At 36.7% G+C, this 22,895-nt stretch overlaps 1 protein-coding gene across 3 annotated transcripts; it reads left to right on the top strand.

The window, feature by feature from the left end:
* Positions 1 to 237: 237 nt before the first annotated feature.
* RSRC2 (arginine and serine rich coiled-coil 2) lies at positions 238 to 18,821 on the top strand. 3 transcript variants are annotated; one of them, XM_026514796.4, is made up of 10 exons: positions 238 to 380; positions 4,218 to 4,374; positions 5,565 to 5,608; positions 8,090 to 8,280; positions 9,337 to 9,540; positions 11,476 to 11,598; positions 14,034 to 14,113; positions 15,773 to 16,005; positions 16,429 to 16,518; positions 18,176 to 18,821. In XM_026514796.4, the coding sequence occupies exons 1-10, from the start codon at positions 375 to 377 to the stop codon at positions 18,353 to 18,355; spliced, it is 1,308 nt and encodes a 435-aa protein (XP_026370581.1). In that variant the 5' UTR covers positions 238 to 374; the 3' UTR covers positions 18,356 to 18,821. The 3 variants fall into 3 exon arrangements, with proteins under 3 accessions (XP_026370581.1, XP_026370582.1, XP_026370584.1); XM_026514797.4 differs by having other exon boundaries at positions 240 to 380; positions 15,776 to 16,005; XM_026514799.4 differs by lacking the exon at positions 238 to 380 and adding an exon at positions 6,421 to 6,498 and having other exon boundaries at positions 4,311 to 4,374; positions 8,068 to 8,280.
* Positions 18,822 to 22,895: the final 4,074 nt, after the last annotated feature.

Below are 22,895 nucleotides of genomic sequence, written 5' to 3'. Positions count from 1 at the left end.
TACGGCGGCCGGAGGAGGCCAAAATTGCTTTAAAATCGAAATAGGAAGTCGCCCCACCCTAAATTCCACCCATTCCGATTTTCAGGCTGCGCATTATAGGGGGGGGGTGTATTCTTGGCTCCGCCCTCCTCCCTGGCTTTACACGCCCCCTTCAAAAGAACAACCAATCACCTCCTCGAATCGCGTTGCTATAGAAACTCTTATCACCACCCTTTTTTTTTCCCAGCAAGCTGTGCGACGCGCCGGGCCTCATCCCCTTTGTGCCATCCGGGTCTCTCGCGCGAGCGATTTAGTCTGTGGCGAAGCGTCGGGGTGGCCGGTACTGTTGAGAGCGGCAAGTGGAGGCGCCGCCTTAGCGGCCAGGACTCTGGACTATGGCGGTAGGTGCCGACTTTGAGTTTAAAACCAGGGATATTTTTCTGCTACTCTCCAAAGAGTGGGTGAACGGATCCCAGAGCTGTTGTCCGCGCGTGTGTGGACAAAATGGCGCCGCGGCCTTCTTCTGCGCCCGCCATCATGGCTGCCTGCTGTAGGGAGGGGGAAGTGAGGCGGTGTCGGTGGGGGTGGGGAGCCGCAGGGAGTGTCTTTTTTTTTTTTTTCCAGAACTTTCCTCATCTCTTTCCTAGTCCTGTATTCCGTTCGACCCACAGACCTGCCTCCAGTTTAGCTTACTCATTCTTGTTAGTCGTTTATATTGAGTTTCATTAGGGCTTGGGGATTTATGTTCGCGTTGGGGAAGGGCTAGGGAAGAGAGAAAAGGGATGGGGGTCTTTGAAGAGTGTTGGGTCAGAAAGGCGTTGTCTGTAAGGGGTAGAATGGGAGAAGAGAATCGTCTTGTAACGTTTTGTTTTTTGCTTACGCTCAGTAAAATTCTAGTTGCATAATTTTAATTAGTGTTTTGTCTGTGAAAACCTTAGTTTATTCCTTTGCACGGAGCTGAGGAAGGTGTTGCTCCAAGGGAGTAAAAAAAAATCGACTGAATTACGAGAAGGCTTTGGAACTACGAATTCCGATTGTCGTTCAGTTTCTGAAGCGGCTCGTGATGTAATCATTTTGAAGTCTGAGAAGCATTATAATAAAGCCTTATCATTGGCGTTGTTTCTTAAATTTAAGAACCCTTCGTTGACCCATTTAATTTTAAATAAGAACTATGGTTCTTTAAAAAGCCTGCTTTGGTTCTGTGATGCCCAGTTCTGGTGGAAACGTTATTGTAATTAGTTCATTTTTCTTAACCGTGTTAAAAGAAAAATGCAGGCATCTTGTATTCCTTTCCACTGACTAGAAAGTTCTATTTACTCATCTTCAAAAGTAAGTACGTTTATAAACATACCGAAAAATTTGTAGTTTGCCCTTCCTAAAAATTGGGATATCTGGAATTAGGATGGTTTCTGCCCTCCCTTCCCCCAATACCTAATTGAATTAAGAACCGATTTTTGATAAGGTTTCAAACAGTTGGAAGACTGTTTTGGTGTTTGTGCAATTAATCGATGTAATGTTTTCCTTTGTAGAAATAGTGTTTTGGGCCTTTTAATGTACTTTAAGGAATAGTGTTGTTTTACCTCGGCTCAAGTATTTTAAAAAATGAAGTCAGTTCAGACATTTGGTCCTGCAGTGCCTCCCTCAATAAAAAGACACAGTCCCCTGGAGAAGTGGCCTAGTATTAAATCCAGTGTACCTTCTTTGCACTGGAAAAAAATTTGTGTACTATGTCTTAAGCATTATTAGGGTTTTAAACAAGATGTAAATGTAAGATAACAGTGGTGGCATTCTAAAAAAGCATGTGCTAGAGTAGAGGACAGTTTTGCAGTTAGCATTTAAGATTTAGTATGTACATCCCTGATAAATCGGAATAAAGCTTAGAAATTTTCAGAGAAATTTTATTCAATTAATTTTATTTTTTGGATGCTTTTCATTAGGCCACTATAAAATAGCCTCATGGAAATAGAAGTTTTATGTGGGAGAAGTGGCCACCTATCATTCGTAGTCTGTTTTAGTGATAGAATGTGTTTTTTTTCCTGTAGTATATCTTATAGGTGAAAATGGCTGTTTGGTGTAAGTTATTATCTTGTATTACAGGGTGCCTTCTTTTAAGCAAAGGGCATTTGACTTCCCTGTTGCCAAGCTTCTGCGATGTTAAGCATGTAAATAAACCATTGACTGAAAAGTTGTACTGCCTGGTCTAGATGCTGACTTTTCCACGGGAAGGCTGTTTTCAGTTCTAGTCATGCTGTCTGTAAAAGTGAATGAGATGTGCCAGTGGTTTGGGAATGATAGTTTTGGCAGAGAAGTTGCATGCTGAGAGAAATGATAGCAGTGCTGAAGTTTTTGTGATTTTATTTTCCAGAGATAAGCTCTGTCAACACTTAACATCACAGACGTGAAGTAGTTCGTAATGATAATGATGAGAACAAGAACTAAAAAAAACAACCAGTGTTGTGAAAATCTTAATTATCCTTAATTGTGTGATACCACATCATTTATTTGATAGTAGACAGCAAAGAGCTAGAGTACCATCCTGAGAGAGGCAGGTAATGTTGCTGGATCTCCTTTGTAAGAGCAGAAGATTGTACTCTATTTCTAAATGATGAAAGCTTTCCTCACAAAAATTTTATGATTCCAGAAATCACCCATATATAGAAAACTAGAGAGGGCATGTGTGGTCACATGAGAGTATCTCCAGTAATTAGTTGCTTCCTCTGTGCTTGGTTGTTTTGGTTTTTACCATTGTTAAAGGCTTAACACATTTATGTCTTTCATCCCAGATAAGCGTGTAAATCTCTTTCTTATTTTATTCTTCGAGTCCAACATTGAGTGGAGCACATTTGTGACTCTCAGTAAATTATTGTTGAAATAATGCAATCTCTCACACTTCGTTTGTTAAATTACTCCCCATTTAGTTTCCTTGGTACTTGTTTTCTGGACTGATTTTCTTAAGGGAGGGAGTTTGTTTTCATGTGATTATTCCTCCTGCTGAAAATCCCTATTCATCCAATCCAGATTCTCTTATAAAGAGCATGGTAATAAATATTTTAGGCATTATGGATCACACACAGTCTCTGTCCCATTCCTTGCTTGCTTAATAATCCTTTCAAAAAAGTGAAAACATTTCTTTCTTTGGTCAAGGGCCAAGTAGTCCACCTTCCATATACTTTCCACATACTACTGAAACTGTTTCTCCTACCTTTTATCAAAATCTGACTTGGGAACATTCAGGTTTTAGCTTCTCAAAGCTTTTTTCTATGACTAATTTAAATCAGTGTGTGTCTTTGCGTGATACTCTTGTTATCTGTAATTTGGACCACACCGTTCAGCAGAGCCACAGAAATACTCTTTTTTAATTGAAAACTAGTAACAGAAATTCATTTCTTCATTTGTTGATTGATTGCTGTGCTGAGTACTCAGCTATGAGCAAGTAAATTGGAAAACAGGGAACTGATACTTAGATGAAAACTTCCTTTTAAATAAATCAGGACTCTTGGGAAAATGTGTATACTTGATTATTTTTTTAACTTTTACAAAATTTGTATTGTGAAAACTTAAAAAATGCTTTAAAGCAGAAACGACTTAATGTTTCCATAGCCCAGAGCATGTGTGAGGAGAGGCAGACCATATTTTGCAGCAGCACTGTGCCAAGGGGCTGTTTTCATTAAAGAGGGTTAATGAAATTAAGATTGGGGTTCTCAGATAGGTAAGTTAATTCTGTTTATTCTTTTATAATCTAGAAGCATGCTCTGCTGTTCTTAGATTTTATAGACCTAAGTCTCTTTAAATTTTACACCAGTTCATTTTAAGTGCTTTTTAATGTATGCTAATTTAAAATAAAAGTATTGGTAAAGTCAGGTAAATGACTTCGCAAATCTAAAATGGACTGTATTTTCTCTGCTTGAATGTTTATTGGAAATACTTGGAGCCCTTATTCTTTCCCTTCCCACATTGTTTTGAAAGTTACGAAAATAATAATTTTTAAAAGTTAAAGACATCAGTCTAATTACATATGTTTCTTTGTTATTGGTTTAGTCATTTCAGTTTATTCGGGCTTATTTATCAGATACAAATAATATTTAGCTATGTAGGAATTGGCCATTCTGATTTATTGATTTATTTTTAAATTTTGTAAAACTCAAAGATGATTCTCTTCTCTCCTTCTCTTTTAAGAAGTTGAAAAACATTTTAAATGTAATTAAGAACTTAATAATCACTTCTCTTTAAACTTTTAGGCTAGCGATACAGAGCGAGATGGACTAGCCCCAGAAAAGACATCCCCAGATAGAGATAAGAAAAAAGAGCAGTCAGACGTATCTATTTCTCCTAGAGCCTCAAAACATCATTATTCAAGATCACGATCAAGGTCAAGAGAAAGAAAACGAAAGTCAGGTATGAATTGTTGGAAACTGTAATTACCACTATCCATGTAGATGTGTGTATAAGACATAGATTTAGTTTTCTAAATAATTAATACATGTTCTTCCCAGTTGAGAAATGAATAATGAAAGTACATTGGTAATTTTCTGGAGAATTTTTCAGTTATGAAAAACATAAATGTTCTCATGCAGAAATTTTATGACTTGTCCAAAGGCAAAAATATATGTTTAAATTTGTGTCACAGTAATTATTTGGTAACCCCGAGATGTTTAAATTTCAGTCTTTCAGCATGGGTAAAATATTTTGAAAGATGTGCCTGGGCAGTGGTATATTATTCTGAGCTTATTTAACGTGCTTTTTGATGTAAGTTACAAGAACATTTTTCACCTTGTTTTTTATTTGACTTAATGTTAGAATATTTCTGAAGCGAGAGGTTTTGGCATTTTGAGAGGTTTCTTACTCATTTACTTGAAAAAGAATTAGACTGATGGGGTATAAGAAGTATGCTTTGCTGTATGTTTTTTAAATTAGTATTGCTATTTAATGAAGAACTTAAGTGAGAACTAGAATACTAATGAGTTAAGAGTATTAAGACTTGGGCTCCAGTTATTTATGCTTTACATCCACGGATAATCATTTATAAAATGGTTAAAATGTAATTTTGTGTATATATTTGAAACTACACTATAAAACCACTTTTGAATAGGAATTTCTAAACTACAGCATCCTTTTGACTACTTATGCCAAATACAGTTCAAACTGTTTATTCTCTTGCATTCTTGTTTTGTTCTTGTTTACCTCTGATAAGCCCCTTTATATATAAATTTTCAACACAATGGAAAACAAAATGGGCTAGTCACAATGTTTTGTGAATTAAGAATCTGTGACAAACTGATTGTATATATGTTTTTGATTTGTCATAGAGGGTTTTTTTTTGTTTTTTTTTGTTTGTTTGTTTGTTTTGTTTTGCTTCCTTTCAATTATATTCTTGTTTATTCAGATTGCTTGATTTGTTTCAAATATATACAGTGGTATTAAGTAGAATAATCCCACCCTGCCATAAAAAATAGTCTTTGGAAGATAGTAAGTAGAATTTTACCTTAGTAAAATGGATTGGAAATTGTCCTTTATTTGAGTATTGGAATTTGTGTTTGAGATGTTTTTGTATCTTGTTTATGGTGAATTTTTGTGTGTATTTACAGATAATGAAGGAAGAAAACACAGGAGCCGGAGCAGAAGCAAAGAGGTAATTAACACTTTGTAGTGAATAGGCACTTTAAAATTCTTGTAAAGTATCTGGTAGAAATGTTTGTGTGAATATATGATATTATCAAGGTAAGTACCAAAACTTGCAATTTTTAAAAGGTTAATTGGGTTATAAAATAAGCATGATATGGATTCATCATTTTTCAAGAAGATAGTTGTTTATATGAAAAGTTCATTCAAAAACTATTAATTTTATTATGTTGTGAAAATATTCACAATAAAAATTTCATATGAAGATTATAATTGGTTTTTTTAGGCCTGTCACACAGAGCTTCCATTAATCTGAGGTCCCGAGTGTCCTTATACCTGACAACTGCTCAGGATTTTCATATAGCAATCATCTTTAAGTAGCAATATCCTAGATATCTGTGGGCTTTTTCTTTATGGAAGATAACGAGAGTCCTCTCTTCATTAGCAAACCAGCTCAGTTTCCCTAAGAATAGTATTGAATTTTGGAATAAAAGTGTCTGTGAGGGACAGCTGGAAAGGTGGCGGTGACACCAAAACTTGAGGAAAAAGACAGCAGCTGTATGAAAGAAAAGCAGGAGTTAACTTGCTCGCTCACCTGAGAAGACAAGGAATGAGCCAACAAGGAAGAACAGAAGTAGGAGCCAAAAAGGGAGAAGAGTCTTATGGGGGCTGGGCAAGGGACTCCTAAAAAAAATGTGGGCAGGGACTTCACCTCTTCCCCTAATGGAAGCTCTGTTAAATTTTTAATTTAGGAGAGTTTTTGTGAAAATGACTATTTTGTTTAGCTCACATGATAACATTTCTATAATAAATCATACTCAGCGTGCTAATGCGCGAAGAGACTGAACTGAAGACGCTGCAGACTCAGATAGCAAAATAATAAGCCTACTTCATGATAAGGTAACTATTAGTCATTCAAACTCCTATTTCCCTTAAGTATATCTTAAATCAGTTAAGGGTTTTAATGTCTTTTTTTTTTTTTTAATTAATAGTAATGTTATGTTTGGAAAACTGGTTTGAAATAAACTCTAAAATCTTTGGAAAATGAACCACTTAAAGCTTTTCCAGTTTGCCACTATATGGCAAAATCAAGGAAATACTTTTACAAGCTCATATTAACAGAGAACTGGCAATGAAACTAAAATTTAGCTGTGTCTCCAGGTCTCTTATTTTTCTGCAAAATATTAAATAACATATTATGATTCTTTTCAGATATATCATGCATGTTCCAAAATGTTTGGCCAAGTTTTTTGTTTTTAAGCAAAGTTAATCTTGAGTGGAAAGAAAAATGCTATGGCTTTTTGGGAAACATGAGTTAAGTGTCCTGTTGTGGTAGAAAAGCAGTGGCCTGGGCATAAGAAGAACATGGGGTCTGGGTTCAGCTGCTACCATGTAGCTTTGTGACTTTAGATCTTCATTTAGTCGTACTTAAGTAAGGGAAGTTTAGAGGCTCTGAGTTTCCTTCCAGCTTTAAAATTGTGATTGAGATGTCCAGGTTTTTAAGCTTTAGCTAAAAGATGGATTTGACAACTTAATGTGAGGAGATCTAATGTTTATCATTTTCTAATTTGGTATGTGAGAGTAGGATGGAGACTTGATCATGCAGTTAATTTTAGCTCAGTCTCTGAATGCATATGTTGTGAAAGCAAAAGCCTTGGTTTTTATCTTTCAGAGTATGGGGGAAGTATGTATTATATAATGGTATAGGGATTAATTATGTTATGCCTAGTTTGATCTAATAAAAATTAAAACAGATACGGTTGCCATTTTCTACCCTAGGTACATGAAATGTAATAGAACTTCAAGCCCGTTGGGATATTGCAAGATGAAAAGTGATTGCTTCACAGTTTAGACATTGGGAGAAAAATCAAGAGCCGTCTTTTAGAGAGGATCTGGCAGTATAGCTAAAAAAAGGACACTTCAACTCTGCGTAAAGTAATTTAAAATTGCAGAAAATACTAATAATTAGTAAGATTAATTTTATTTAGCTACCTAATTGAAATGCGTTTTCTGGTGCATTTCTTTGTGTCCTGATCATCTTCACTATTGTTAAGTTTTTAAACCTAAAATAATATGTACTCTGGTTATAGAAGTTGATGTATATATGTATACATGATCTGTTTCTCTAAAAGGTTTGTTGGACAATTTTGAAAGTTTTGATACATGTGTACTTCCCTTACTCCTTTAGATAAAAGAAATATCAGGCATTCCTCTTTTTTTGTGATAATAATGGTTTTTCAATATTATTTCAACATTGAAAATTATTTTGTTATTTTGGGGAGGAAACTGCATTTGGGGGATTTATAAAGATAATACGAATAGTATATTCATCTGCAACATTTGGGTGATGTGAAACTAGATCAATTTTTTTATTTGCCACACACTCCTAAGGTTACTAATGTTGCATCACAACATTTTTGTCTACTGATACCCATACTAACTCTCTTTGTTGCACTATTTTCCTGAAAGAACCAACTTCTTCTTAAAACAGGCAAGAAGACATGAATCCAAAGATAAATCATCTAAGAAACACAAGTCTGAGGAACATAATGACAAAGAACATTCTTCTGATAAAGGAAGAGAACGACTAAATTCATCTGAAAACGGCGAGGACAGACATAAACGCAAAGAAAGAAAGTCGTCAAGAGGCAGAAGTCACTCAAGATCTAGGTCTCGTGAAAGGTAAGTAATTTTGGTATTTATTAGTTAGTGCTAAGTAAAGAGCTATATTGTGTAAAGCTTCTCATGAACCCAGCAATACCCAAACAATCTTCATTAGAAAATAGATATTTTTTGGGGCGCCTGGGTGGCACAGCGGTTAAGCGTCTGCCTTCGGCTCAGGGCGTGATCCCGGCGTTCTGGGATCGAGTCCCACATCAGGCTCCTCCGCTAGGAGCCTGCTTCTTCCTCTCCCACTCCCCCTGCTTGTGTTCCCTCTCTCGCTGGCTGTCTCTCTCTCTGTCAAATAAATAAAATCTTTAAAAAAAAATAATAATAATATTTTTTGCTAGCATAACCTATTTGCCCATTAATCTCTGCTAGTAGCTGAAGTCTTTGGGGCATTGTTTTCTGATAAAGGCAAAAAAGGTGTTCAAGACTAGGGGACAAGGGATGATTATGATTAACATTCAATTAGCAAGTATGCGTTTTTAAATTTCAGGATTTATCTGTCACTTGCAGTGGAAAAAATTATATGGTTGAGCTATGTTTAAGTCAGTATAACAATCCTTTTATAGTGTCAACATGGGATTTGTTTGCTGTTAAACTCTAATTTAGATTTTCTTTTGTGGTATTGAAAACTGGGTCATGGCAAAAAATTTGTGGGACTTTCAAAAAGAAGCCAGTGTTTCATGTATGTTTGGAGTTTTCTGTGGAAATGTATATATATGGTGTATCAGATTGGGTCAGAATTTTTAACTTGTCATCTTTAAGTTGCATAAATACTTGATAAGGCAGTAATAGACTTTAAACTATTAAACAGAATCTTAAGTTGGGTTAGGATGCATTGTATTTTTAACACGTAGCTTTATTGTATTCCCTCTGAGACATCAAACAAGAATAAAGGCTCATTTGTTGTTGAAATTTCTTCCATTTGAAGCCTCAATTAGCCTTTCTAAACACAATACAGAGTTAGTTTATTGCTTGGCTTGACAGCACACATTGCAGATAATTCATAATGTCTGTAATTTGAAAAGACGCAGCTCTAAATAACTACACATTTGTGTGTTTTAATTTCAGGCGTCATCGTAGTAGAAGCAGAGAGCGGAAGAAGTCCAGATCCAGGAGTAGGGAGCGGAAGAAGTCAAGGTCCAGAAGCAGAGAGAGGAAGAAGTCACGATCCAGAAGCAGGGAAAGAAAACGTCGGATCCGATCTCGTTCCCGCTCAAGATCAAGACACAGGCATAGAAGTAGAAGCAGAAGTCGAACAAGGAGTAGAAGTCGGTAAGTATTCATCATCATCTTGAATAAAATCAGATAGCTCCCTCACAGGGTCTGTTCGTCTTTCAATCTGAGAATATCAAAATTGTGGATCAGGATTTTATTTATGAGTTATAAATATTTTAATAACATTCTGACTAATAAAGAACAAATTTAAACACTCGCATAGCATTCTTACAGATACTCCTTTAATCAGATCTTCTGTGAAGTACAGGTAGAAATAGTCCTATTAAAATTAGTTCATTTGTTTTGGATGTCGAATTGTGTTAATCGTATAATCAGAGTAGCTTACATTTATTGTATGCCTACCATGTGCTATGTATTATGTCAGCTTTTTCCATGTACCAGCTCATCTAATTCTCAAAACAACTGTTTCGTGAGTTAAGACCATTGGGCTTAGAGAATTTAAGTAACCTGCCCAAGAAGCCTCGAATTATAGTTATTAAATGGTACTGTCAGAATCAGGTCCCGAATATGTCTGAATGCAAAGTCAGTGGATGTGCTTAACCCACCATACTGTATATGCTATCTCAGGTATTCAAAAAGATGAGCTTAATTCAAACCTGTCTTGATTGAGAGGTTTTAATATGTTTAGTCTGTACTTATTTAACTTACATCAGACAATTATTAATAGTGCATATACACAGATACTGACAGTAAATAATGGAAAAGCTTTTTTTGTTAGTTTATTGTTCAAGTTAGTCTATAAAGACTGAAATACAAGATAAAAGATTGTTTATTACAGTTTGGCTTATCTATTGTTTATTAGGGGTGTTTTGTTTAGGGTTTTGAATGCAAATGGTGGGTTGTTTCTTAGATTTTCATTTATTTGAACGAGAGAGAGAGAGACTGCGCGCACGCACAAGATAGGGGAGAGGGAGAAGCAGACTCTTTTTTCTTTTTAAGATTTTATTTATTTGAGCGAGAGGGAGACAGCCAGTGAGAGAGGGAACAGAAGCAGGGGGAGTGGGAGTGGGAGAGGAAGAAGCAGGCTCCCAGCAGAGGAGCCTGATGCGGAGCTCAATCCCAGAACACCAGGATCACGCCCTGAGCCGAAGGCAGAGGCCCAACGACTGAGCCACCCAGGTGCCCCTGAGAAGCAGACTCTTTGATGAGCATCAAGGGGCTCTATCCCAGGACCCTGGGATTATGACCTGAGCCGAAGGCAGACATTTGACTGACTGACCCACCCAGGTGCCCCCAAAATGGTGGTTTTATTAAAGCAAAGGGGCAGGACCTATAGGCAGAGAAACACCTTATGTTGATCCGTTTTTAATAGTTTAGTTCTTAGTAGTTGACTCATTTGAGCTTCACCGGTTAAGAGTTTTAGGAAATTTAGGTAAATGATGATTTCATCATTATCATTAATATTTTATTCTCCATTTGGGCATACGGGCCATTATTTATGGTATTTCTAGGTTTTTTTTGTTTTTATGGCATTTTTAGTTTTGACCACTGTTACTCTATTTTATTCTGCTCAGTGCCTATTGTTTTTTATCTTTCATTTTCCTAATTCTTTTGTTTTACTGATTTTGTGCTTGGGTTTTTTTTAACGTTTACAAATTCGTTGTAGATTAAAATACTAGGAAATTTAAACTACTTAGGTATCTATCCTACATACTGACCTACATGAATATAAAATGATTGATGTACAAGGTTAGTTTTTGCAACATTGGGTGTAATAGCAAAAGATTGGAAAATATCTTAAATGGTTTATTTGTAACGGAACATTAAATGAACTTACAGAAAACTAGCAACATATTCAGGGAACTTCCATACCTTGTGGAAGCTATAGGACAGAGGTGGAGAGGAAAGGGTTCAAAATATATTGTCTGCTGTTTGCCTTTTTGTTGAACCTATGTAAATATAATTAATTTTGATAAAGTGAATTATTACTGGCTTGTCGTACTGCAACATGTGAAATACAATTTATTACAGAGATAGAAAGAAGAGAATTGAAAAACCTAGAAGATTTAGCAGAAGTTTAAGCCGAACTCCTAGTCCTCCTCCCTTCAGAGGCAGAAACACAGCAATGGATGCACAAGAAGCTTTAGCTAGGAGGTAGGTGTATTTTCTGTCTGGTGCATTTTTTCTTTTCGACTTGAAGTACATACTCAATTGTGTGGACAAAGTGGATGCTTTCAGAGTTTTAAGTCAAATAAATGTAGACATGATACATATGGTGCCAGTTCTGATCTAGAACTAAGTGTTGTTAATTCTCATTTTAAACATTTACCTATTTGTGCAGCTGGAAAGATTACGATGTCTGCAACAGTTTCTCTATTTTCCTTCATGATTAACTGATTCATTTTTCTCAGATTTAGCTTCCTAAATATTTTTGGTTTACAATCGAAGCTTTTAGAAATCTTAAATCGAACTCTTAAATTTTGCCTCTGAAACTGCATTGTCCTTTTGTTTTTCTTCCTCAAGAAAAAGTCTGAAACAATTCCATCAATAGGTTTCTTATTTTGAAGGTGGCAAATAATAAACATTACAAGGTGATTTATTTGATCTTGTGAATTTTACTGCTGACAGCGTAGGGAGATCATTCTATGTTTTAATTCTGTAAGCATTTCAAAGATGTTCTGGTAATTGTGGGACTACACACAGCAGGGCTGTCTGGCCGAAATGTGCAAAACCGTTGAAAGAACTGCCTCATATAGAGAGGCGAGAAGTAAAGTAAAATCCAAGTGCTTGTTTGCAGGTTTTCCCATATTCTGAAAACTATACTCTTGATTTTGGGGGTTTTTTTCCTTATGAAATTGAGTTTGTATTTTTTTTTCATTACAAAAATACAGTTATCACAATGTAACCTGATGGGCTGCTGCCCTGTGAACCCAGCCTGGCAGAAACTCCAGCTGAACAGCAGCAGCAGCAAAGGTGTGAGCTCGCCCCTTCTTCGTTCCATTCACTTTAGTGAATGGTGTTAATTCCAACCTGCAGTGGCCATTTTAAATATGCATCAATAGTAGTGAATCATATTTTCTTTCTGAAACTAAAATCAACAGAATTAAGAAATAATTTATTATGATATCTGAAGTAAGTTATAAAGAATGGTCTGTTAAGTCTGACCAGTATTTTTTTAAGCCCTGAAGTCTGTTCTTACTATAAATTGGTTGTGCTTTAATTTTTGGCTTTTATTAAAGTTGAAGCTGTTTACTAGTAAAGCATCTAAAACTTTAACTTAAAAAAATCTACGTAGTGTTTTTCAGATGACAAGTTTACGTGGAATAACTCTTAAGAATACCAGATTGCTCCTTGGCTACTTTGAAATTTGAAAGGAGATCTTTTGTTAATAAGATATTACAATATGTAGACCTTTTTGTTGTTGTTGTTCCTTTTTTTGTTTTTAAATAAGGACAATTTTTAAACTGCTTTGAAGATAGTTTTAATATCTGTGTACCAACATTTTAATGTTACCCCCTAATCAGAAACTTTTATTCCCAAGGATACAATCAAGTCTGTACTGTCTTTCTTGCATGCGTGCTCAATAAAAGGGAATAAAATTATATTGTTATATTCATTTTATGTAAATTCAATTGTTAAAGGCAATGCCATTTTCCTACCCGTAGTACCCTAAAACAAAAAACCTTTTCCTTAATCTTAGCCCCTTTATACCACTAATTAAAGGAGGAAGAAGTGGCTTTTAACTTATGATTGGGAGATCAAGGAGTCTTGAAGAAAAGAGGTTTCTCTTTCAGGAACTCATGAAGATATTACTTAAAATTTGCTGTATGAGAAGTAGATACTGATTTGACAGCACTTTAAGATATGTATTTATTGGTAAAGTTAGTGTGAACTACAGTATTTTGTCTGAGGATGAGTTTGTGTTTCATGTTTCTAGTTCCATTGCTAATGATAAACTTCTTAAGCTGCTAAAAGTGAATTCCCTAATAAGTTTTTTCCCTCATATTATTAGATCATAGAGAATGACAAGTAGGGGTTTTTTGCCCCTTTTGTATTTTGGGCTTTTTTACCTTTATTAATTTAAGGCTATATGATAAAATCTGTTTAAATACAAAAGTCATATTTGGCATTTTTTGATTGGCCTTATCCTGTATCAGCCTCCCCCCAAGAAGCATATAGGTAATTTTGTAAATATTGTTTACTACTTTTAACATACCGTGAGATTTACTCAGTTCTCAGTTTGTCACTTGCAAGATGTAATTTTATCCTTACTGCTATACCAGCACTGATAAAGGCTGAGTAATTTGTATTTTTTAAAACTATTCTGTGGGAACTGTGTGTAGAAGCTATTGCATTTTTTTGGCTATTCCATGAATTTAAAAATGTTTAAAACCAGTATTGAAATATTCTTTAACTGTGGCTATCTTAAGAACGAATGCTTTTTTTCCCCCACATAGAGATACCAATTGTGTTAAACTTAATTTAAAATTCTGTTAAGTGTTTCATGTCTATACATGTGGAGAAATCAAAGATAAATACTGGTTTTATATTGAGTGTTATTTTAAATATATTGAAATTGTCTTTGGCAGGTTGGAAAGAGCAAAGAAATTACAAGAACAACGAGAAAAGGAAATGGTCGAAAAACAAAAACAACAAGAAATAGCTGCAGGTAATTTATTTTCTTTATTATGAAAGTATGGCATTTTTTATAGAAAATCTGAAAAGTTCAGAAAAATAATAGGAAGAAAATGATCCATGATCCTTGCCTACCCATCAGTGCACTGTAACCTTATTATTATTATTATTATTATTATTATTGAAATGTGAACATTTTATTTTTAATGTTAACTTTCATACCTTATAAATTCTTCATGCATATGTATTTCTTACTTGGTTGATGGATCTGATTTTGACAAACAGGCATTTTTGTTCATATAACACTTTAGCCATCGTTGCACATGTATTTTAGTCATGATTTTTGGGAAAATGCAGTTTATTAAAGAAGACAACCGAACTGGGATAAGAAAGCAGGTTTTTAGACATAACACAAACATTGCCTGTGGATGGTTAAAGGTGATCAGAGAGAGCTTATTGAATTACATGAAATGTAATCTGGAAGGTGTTTTTATCTATTTGTTGATATTCCTAGTAAATGGGTACTTTTTGAAATAATCTAAAATTGTACAAATTGGGATGCCTGGCTGGCTCAATTGGTAGAGCATGTGACTCTCAATTTTAGGGTTGTGAGTTGGAACCCAGTGTTGGGTTTAGATTACTTAAAAATAAAATTTAAAAAATTTTTTTTAATTGTACAAACTACCTTTATGTATGTATGTATTTATTTTAGATTGGGGGGGATGGAGGGTGAGGGAGAGGAAGAGAATCTTAAGTAGGTTCCACGCCCAGCTCAGAGCCCAATGCAAGGCTTGATCTCATACTCCTGAGGTCATGACCTGAGCCAAAATCAAGAGTTGGAAGCTCAACCTACTCAGCCACCCAGGTCACCCTTTCCATTTTGCTTTTGTGATTAGAACAAAACTTTCGTAACTGGATTCCCATAGTATTAGTAATTAAAGAACGTACTCTGGGCTGACAGAAAAATATGTAACCAGAACAGTCTTTCTGGGGCGCCTGGGTGGCTCAGATGGTTAAGTTTCTGCCTTCTGCTCAGGTCGCGATCCCAGCATCCTGGGATCGAGCCCCACATCAGGTTCCTGGCTCAGCTGGGAATCTTCTCTCTCTCCCTCTCCCCCTGCTCATGCTCGCTCGCTCTCGGTCTCAAATAAAATCCTTACTTAAAAAAAAAAAGTCTGTTTACAGAAAATTGACTCAGTTCTTGACTAAATCACTTAAAATGGAAATACCAGGCATGGCATTTAACTTCTGTGCGATTTGGGATTACATTTGTTAAATGTGCATAATACTTGTTTAATATCTTAGATATTTGTTAAGAGTTTCAAAGGAATGTCTAACCATTTTGTAAGCTTAAGGAACCATACAAATAATATTTATTGTTACAAGTTTAGCTACAAGTAGCATAGTTCATTTTCATTGAAATCACAAATCTTTTTACCGTTTGTAGAATACCTACTATTTTCAGATACATGAAGTATCAGTATATATAAGGGATCATGTCCAGAAATGTCTATTATAAATATATTCAATAAATTTTTGTTAGAATGTTAATTGCTTATAAACTAACCTGCATTTCCTTATTTTGGTAAAAGTATTCTGCCTTTTTGTAGATTAGTTCTTATATATAAATGTACTGCTGTAAACCAGGAGGTTGGTTTTGGTTAGTCTTAAAAATCTATGCTTACCTCTTCAGCAGCTGCAGCCACCGGAGGTTCTGTTCTCAATGTTGCTGCCTTGTTGGCATCAGGAACACAAGTAACTCCTCAAATAGCTATGGCAGCTCAAATGGCTGCCCTGCAGGCTAAAGCTTTGGCAGAGACCGGAATAGCTGTACCTAGCTATTATAACCCAGCAGCTGTGAATCCAATGAAATTTGCTGAACAAGAGAAAAAAAGGAAAATGCTTTGGCAAGGCAAGAAAGAAGGGGTACGTTCTTTAATTCCTCTCTTTTGTCATTTATTCCTGATTAGCAGTTGCTTGGAAAAACAGATTTGGATTGGAAAAGATGGGTTTGGGTTTTTCTTCTCTAAATTTGATTGTAATAGTTTAATTTACCACAATTTAATGTTGGAAAAAGATTGATCTAAGAAAACCAGTAGTTTGAAGAAAAACATTATTCCCATACATTTACAATGGGGGAAGATGCTCCCTGGCTTAGGCTTTTTCATAAAGGATATATTATGAAGTACATCTATTTCTTTGCTTAATTACTTTGTAATAGAAGTCTTAATTATAAACAAAATAGATATATGCATTGATACATGCTATAAATGCTTTCAATTTCTTTTAGATCTTACTACTTAGATAGCTAAATTTTATGAATTGTAAAAGTTCAGTGTTTCTTTACAGGACAAATCCCAGTCTGCTGAAATATGGGAAAAACTGAATTTTGGAAACAAGGACCAAAATGTCAAATTCAGGAAATTAATGGGTATTAAGGTGAGTTACGCACTTTGAGTTAAAATTCATATTAACGTAACATTTTCAGGTTAACATTGGTCTTCTCCCTAAAAGTTAATTTCAGTAATGTGTGAACTGTGGGTACTTTCTGTTGCTTTTTTGTTTTGTGCTTCAGATTAATTTCACAGAATTATGTTGTCATTATTAGTTGACAGTACAAATTATTCAATTTAAATTAACCTGTTTGTTGATTATAACCTATTTATACCTTAAATGAACCTTTTTCTAGATTATGAGCTTTTCTTAGTAAATAAAAATGAAATCGTAAATGGAAATTGATGAATTTGCTTTAAAAAAAAAAAAAGCTCATTTAAAGCTAACTGTAGGGACTCCTGGGTGGCTCAGTTGGTTAAGCATCTGCCTTTGACTCAGGTCATGATCCCAAGGTCCAGGGATCGAGCTCCGCATCGGGCTCCCTGCTCGGAGGGAAGTCTGCTTCTCCCTCTGCCTGCCATTTCCTGTGCTTATGCCCACGCATGCTCTCTTTCTCTGACGAATAAATAAAAGCTTCAAAAAAAAAAAAAACAGGGGCGCCTGGGTGGCGCAGTCGTTAAGCGTCTGCCTTCGGCTCAGGGCGTGATCCCGGCGTTCTGGGATCGAGTCCCACATCAGGCTCCTCCGCTAGGAGCCTGCTTCTTCCTCTCCCACTCCCCCTGCTTGTGTTCCCTCTCTCGCTGGTTGTCTCTCTCTGTCAAGTGAATAAATAAAATCTTTAAAAAAAAAAAAACTGTGCTTGGAGTAGGAATTTTTTTAAGATTTTATTTATTTGACAGCGAGAGAGGGAACATAAGCAAGGGGAGTGTGAGAGGGAGAAGCAGGCTTCCTGCCGAGCAGGGAGCCCAGTGTGGGGCTCGATCCCAGAACCCTGGGATCATGACCTGAGCCGAAGGCAGACCCTTAACAGCTGAGCCACCAAGGCGCCCCTGGAGTAGGACCTTAATATTTAAAGTTTCCAGAAAGCTTTTGTAAAAGGGGGGGGGGTGGTTTTTGTTGTTGTTTTGGTGGTTTTTTGTTTGTTGGTTGGTGGTTTTTGTTTTTCTTGGTGTATTTTGTTTTGTTTGAATAAGGCGGAAATGTACAGATCTCATATTTCATGTAACCAGTAAAAAGTTCACAGACGCTCAGGTATTGATTATTATTACTTACGGGAGTTGGTGTTTCATTGAAGGGTTATTTGGCTTAAACTAAGCTTCACTGAACTTGTTTTTTGAAACAGTGCCACACAACCTTTCCATTTGCTGCTAGCTTTTTAATTCTTTCCTTAGCTCCCCGCATAATTCCTTCCTTTGGTGCTGCTCAGATGTCAACTTTTTAGTCCTTTCTCACTTGCCTTTTTTTTTAAAAAGCAAGCACACCATCCCCATTTTCTGCTTTTCTCCTCGACTCTACTTATTGAATGGTATGTTCTGCATTTTCTTCCTCATACCCACTAAAATGAAGTTGATTTTTGTTATATCCTGGTTTTTATGCCAATACCTAGAAAGAACATTGCCTTGCACTCCATAGATGCTAAATGAATTGAATGGAAGGTAAATACGTATCCTAAACATGTCAGTTATCTGTACTGTCTGTTGAGAAGAACACTTTATTCTCATTTCCATTTATTTTAATAATATATTTTTTATCTGATATTTAGAGTGAAGATGAAGCTGGATGTAGCTCAGTTGATGAAGAAAGTTACAAGACTTTGAAGCAACAGGAAGAAGTATTTAGAAATCTAGATGCTCAGTATGAAATGGCAAGATCACAAACCCACACACAAAGAGGAATGGGATTGGGTTTCACATCATCAATGCGAGGAATGGATGCAGTTTGAAAAAGATCAGACTTAATGTTTGGGACTTTATGGACTTCTGGTTCTGATGTCAGGTCCTTGTTCACCAAACAGCTAGCATTCTAGCTTGCATGGGTGTTGCATTGACTTTAATTTATTGAAAAATACGATTTTTTGTAAATATCAGATCAGTGATACTGGTGTTAGTGTTGTAATCAGGTTAAACACACTTCCATTAAACTTGACAGGACTATAGAAGGACAATATTTTTTAGTTCATGAATTCTACTTTTCAAATATATAAAAGCTGCAGGTGGGATAAAATCTCATACATGGATATTTCGTGTCCGCTGTCTTGTGTACTTTTGTACTTAACCTTGTACAGTTATTTTCATCTCTTGAAACATGAAAGAAATGTTATGTAGATGTTCTTTAGAAGATCTGGCCATTTGGTACATAATCCAGCACAAAACGCTGGGTGGTGATGACAATAAAAATGGTTTTCTCAACACTGGTGTTAATTTAAGTTACCTGGAATTCTTATTTGAATTTGTTTCATAGTTTTTGTAGCATTTTGCAATTGCTATTAGAGAACACTAGATAGAAATTCCTCTTTTTTCTTTTTCTTTTTTTTTTTTAAAGAAAGTTAACTATGCTCTAGGCAATACCATGGTAAGCAAAATGTAAAAGGAAGTTAGGAGGAGTAAACAGACTTATTACAATAATACTGTTTTCCTACTACTGTAAGGAACAGAATTGGTGTACAGTATTTGTTCAATATTCCATATGTTATTCAGGAAATAGATTAATACATTAAAGGGATGTAAGCACTTTTATTTTAATAAAGTGCCTTATTACAAGTTCTTGGTATGCCCTTTGCTCATTATCCCTTTGAAGTCTTCAGTAGCACAAAGTACTAAAATATTAGAAAACTACTTTGTCACTAAGTTAAATAGGGCATGAATCTGGTGGAGGGAGGGGACTAAAGAACTTGGAATTCATTTGCTTTTATTACTACAAAATCATGATTCACCTTTTCCTAGAAAAATCCTACAACTCCTCATTGTAGTAGCACAATACTAGGGAAGTGTACTTAATAGTAAAACTTAAGTTTTTTTGTTTTTTTGTTTGTTTGGGTTTTTTTTTGAGAGTGTGGTGAGGGACAGAGGGAGAGAATCCTTCAAGCAGACTCCTTGCTGAGTGCAGAGCTTGACATAGGGCTGGATACCATGACCCATGAGATCATGACCTTAGCTGAAGCCAAGAGTCAGACAACCAACCGAGCCACTCAACTCCCCGTTCGTTACACACCTTTATTTTTATTTATTTTTATTTTTTTTTAAAGATTTTATTTATTTGACAGAGATAGAGACAGCCAACGAGAGAGGGAACACAAGCAAGGGGGAGTGGGAGAGGAAGAAGCAGGCTCATAGCGGAAGAGCCTGATGTGGGGCTCGATCCCATAACGCCGGGATCACGCCCTGAGCCGAAGACAGACGCTTAACCGCTATGCCACCCAGGCGCCCCTAAAATCAGTTCATAAGTCTGGCCAACTTGCTTGTTGAGCATGTTTTTGTGATAAATAAGTGTAGTTGTGAGATTTTTTAAAGTATTTCGGTAAATGTTTAAATTTCACTTCCCTAGAGCACAATTTTAAGAAATGGCTCTTCATGTTTCAGTGACAAAGTCAAATTTCTGGGGTAATGACACTGTGTTATTTTTCATTCTGGAGTCCCTACAATTCGAATTTTTCAGGTTAGCTGTACCTTCTCAAATAGAAATTTTCACGGGCTGGGGCACCTGGGTGGCTCAGTTGGTTAAGCCTCTGCCTTCAGCTCAGGTCATGATCTTGGTCTTGGGATCTGCTTCTCCCTCTCCTCCTGCCCCTCCCCCTGCTCACGTGTGCATATGTGCACTGTCTCTCAAGTGAATAAAAATCTTCTTAGAAAAGTTGTTAAATTTTTTTTTCTTGGGCTCATAAAAGGCAGTGTGGAAATGAAAGCACTACATTAATTGCTTCCTGTGTTTTTCTTTTTTTTTTTTAATTTTATTTATTTATTCGACAGAGATAGAGACAGCCAGCGAGAGAGGGAACACCAGCAGGGGAGTGGGAGAGGAAGAAGAGGAGCCTGATGTGGGGCTCGATCCCATAACGCCGGGATCACGCCCTGAGCCGAAGGCAGACGCTTAACCGCTGTGCCACCCAGGCGCCCCTTCCTGTGTTTTTCTACAGTACTTGAGGAGCTGTCCATACATTATGAGTGATATCCATCCTGCACTCATCTAAAGCAGTAATTTAAAACAGTAGCCAAGTTTAAACAAATGAAACTACAGTATCTAAAATAATTCAACAGGTAATCAGTAATTTTGAGATCTTACTATATTTTTAAAACCCAGGGTGTATGTTTTAACACATCCCAACTTTGACGTACCAATAGCCAGTTCCATATAGCCTGAGACAACCAGATTGGGCAGTGCAGATCTAGAGGGAGGCATATAGGTAAATTTAAGATGCATAATTAAGAATGAATGAGCAATTTTTGGAGTCCTGACTGGGGGGTGAGGCGGGGGCAGGTGTGTGGTGGAAAACATGCAACTGCTTGGCTCAATTGGGAATTAGTTTATAGGCGAGACATACTCGATGGTTTTTATGTGTTAACCTTTCGTTCCCCCCTTTGTCCTGGCTGTTACTGTGCTTTCAGTATCAAAGCCTTTGTACTCCATGACGGATATGTTTGAGTTAATCCTTGTGCGCAACATAGTTGCTGTCCAGGATATGTTTTATTTTTAAATAGGCTCTACTCACAACACTGACATCAAGACCTGAGCTGATGGGGTTCCTGGGTGGCTCAGTTGGTTAAGTGGCTGCCTTTGGCTCAGGTCATGATCTCAGGGTCTTGGGATCAAGCCCAGCATCAGGCTCCTTGCTCAGCTGGGAACCTGCTTCTTCCTCTGCCTGCCACTCCCCCTGCTTGTGCTCTTTTCTCTCTCTCTCTCAAAATCTTAAAAAAAAAAAAAGATCTGAGCTGTGATCAAGAGATGGACACCATAAGGAGGGCACATGATGTAATGAGCACTGGGTATCAAATAAGACTGATGAATCACTGAACTCTACTTCTGAAACTAATAATACGGTATATGTTAGTTGAATTTAAATTCTTAAAAAAATCAGACACTTAACCAACTGAGCCACCCAGATGCACCCAGAAGATAACATAAATTTTTTATAAAGATTTTATTTGAGAGCGAGCACATCAGAAAGCCGGAGGGCAGTGGGAAAGGGACAAGCAGACTCCCCGCTGAGCCATGGAGCCCAATGCAGGGCTCTATCACAGGACCCTGGAATCATGACCTGAGCTGAAGGCAGACACAACCGACAGAGCCCCCAGGACCCCCAGGAGATATTTTAGAGACGTGGTAGCTAGGCAGGTCAGTAAAAGGAGAGCACACTAATATTTAAGACAAGATACGGTGAACGATGCGAGAGCAATTGGCTTTCAGGGTAACTTGGAAGGTAGAAGAGGACTTGGCAGTTGTGGATAGGTGTTGAAGAAAAGGCAAATTGAAAGATGAGGTTTCCAACTTCGATGGATTTTTATTCCATGAAGTTTAGAAAACTGAAGTATCATTGAAGAAGTAAATTGGTGCAAGGAGATGGAAACGAGTTTTATATATTATTCCAAGTTAAAGTTTCATAGGTCAAAAGGTGATTAAATTATACTTAAATATCATTTCTAGGGGAGCCTGGCTGGCTCAGTCGGTAGAGCATACGACTCTTGATCTCGGGGTTGTAAGTTTGAGCCCTATGTTGGGTGTAGAGATTACATAAAAATAAAAAAATATATACTTTTATATATTATGTATATGTATATATACATATAACATGTGTATATACATACACACACACACAGTTTCTGTTGGACCCACTCGTTCTCTCGCTGGCCATTCACCAGGAATTTCTGTAGTTGTCTCATCCTCAGTCCCAGCCCTTTGAGTGTCTCAAGACTCAATCGTGGATTTTTCTCACTCTGTATTCTTCATTATGCCATTACCCTTTACCGTAATTATATTTAACGTCCTTAAAAATGTGGGCCAGCCAAATGTCAACCTTTAGTTTAGGCTTTTTCTCGGAGCTTTACCGAAAGATTGAGCTGCCTAGTAAACCTCTCAACTGGGGCTCAGATTTTACCTTCAATATATCAATGTGTGTGGGGGGGGGGGCCTAGGTGGCTCAGTCAGTTGAATGTCCCACTCTTGGTTTCATGTCGGGTCATGATCTCAGGGTCGTGAGATCAAGCCCCACGTTGGTCTCCACGCTCAGCGTGGAGTCTGCTTGAGATTCTCTCCCTCTCCCTCTGCCTACCTTGCCCCCTGCTCCTGCTCTCTCTCTAAATAAAATCTTTAAGAAAAAAAAAAATCTATCAATGTCTAACAAAAATGCTTCAAAAAATTTCTTTTACCAGTCCAATTGCTTCCCTCTTGCCTCAGGATAAAATTGCCTCAAGGTACCACATAACTTCCCTCGTTGCTACCAAACCTGGTCCACATCTATTGATCGTTTATGCAACCACTTTTTCATATAT

The sequence above is a fragment of the Ursus arctos genome, unplaced genomic scaffold (genome assembly GCF_023065955.2).
Source record: "Ursus arctos isolate Adak ecotype North America unplaced genomic scaffold, UrsArc2.0 scaffold_34, whole genome shotgun sequence".
In the NCBI taxonomy this organism is placed as follows: Eukaryota; Metazoa; Chordata; class Mammalia; order Carnivora; family Ursidae; genus Ursus; species Ursus arctos.
This window is presented reverse-complemented; position numbering and strand designations above follow the sequence as displayed.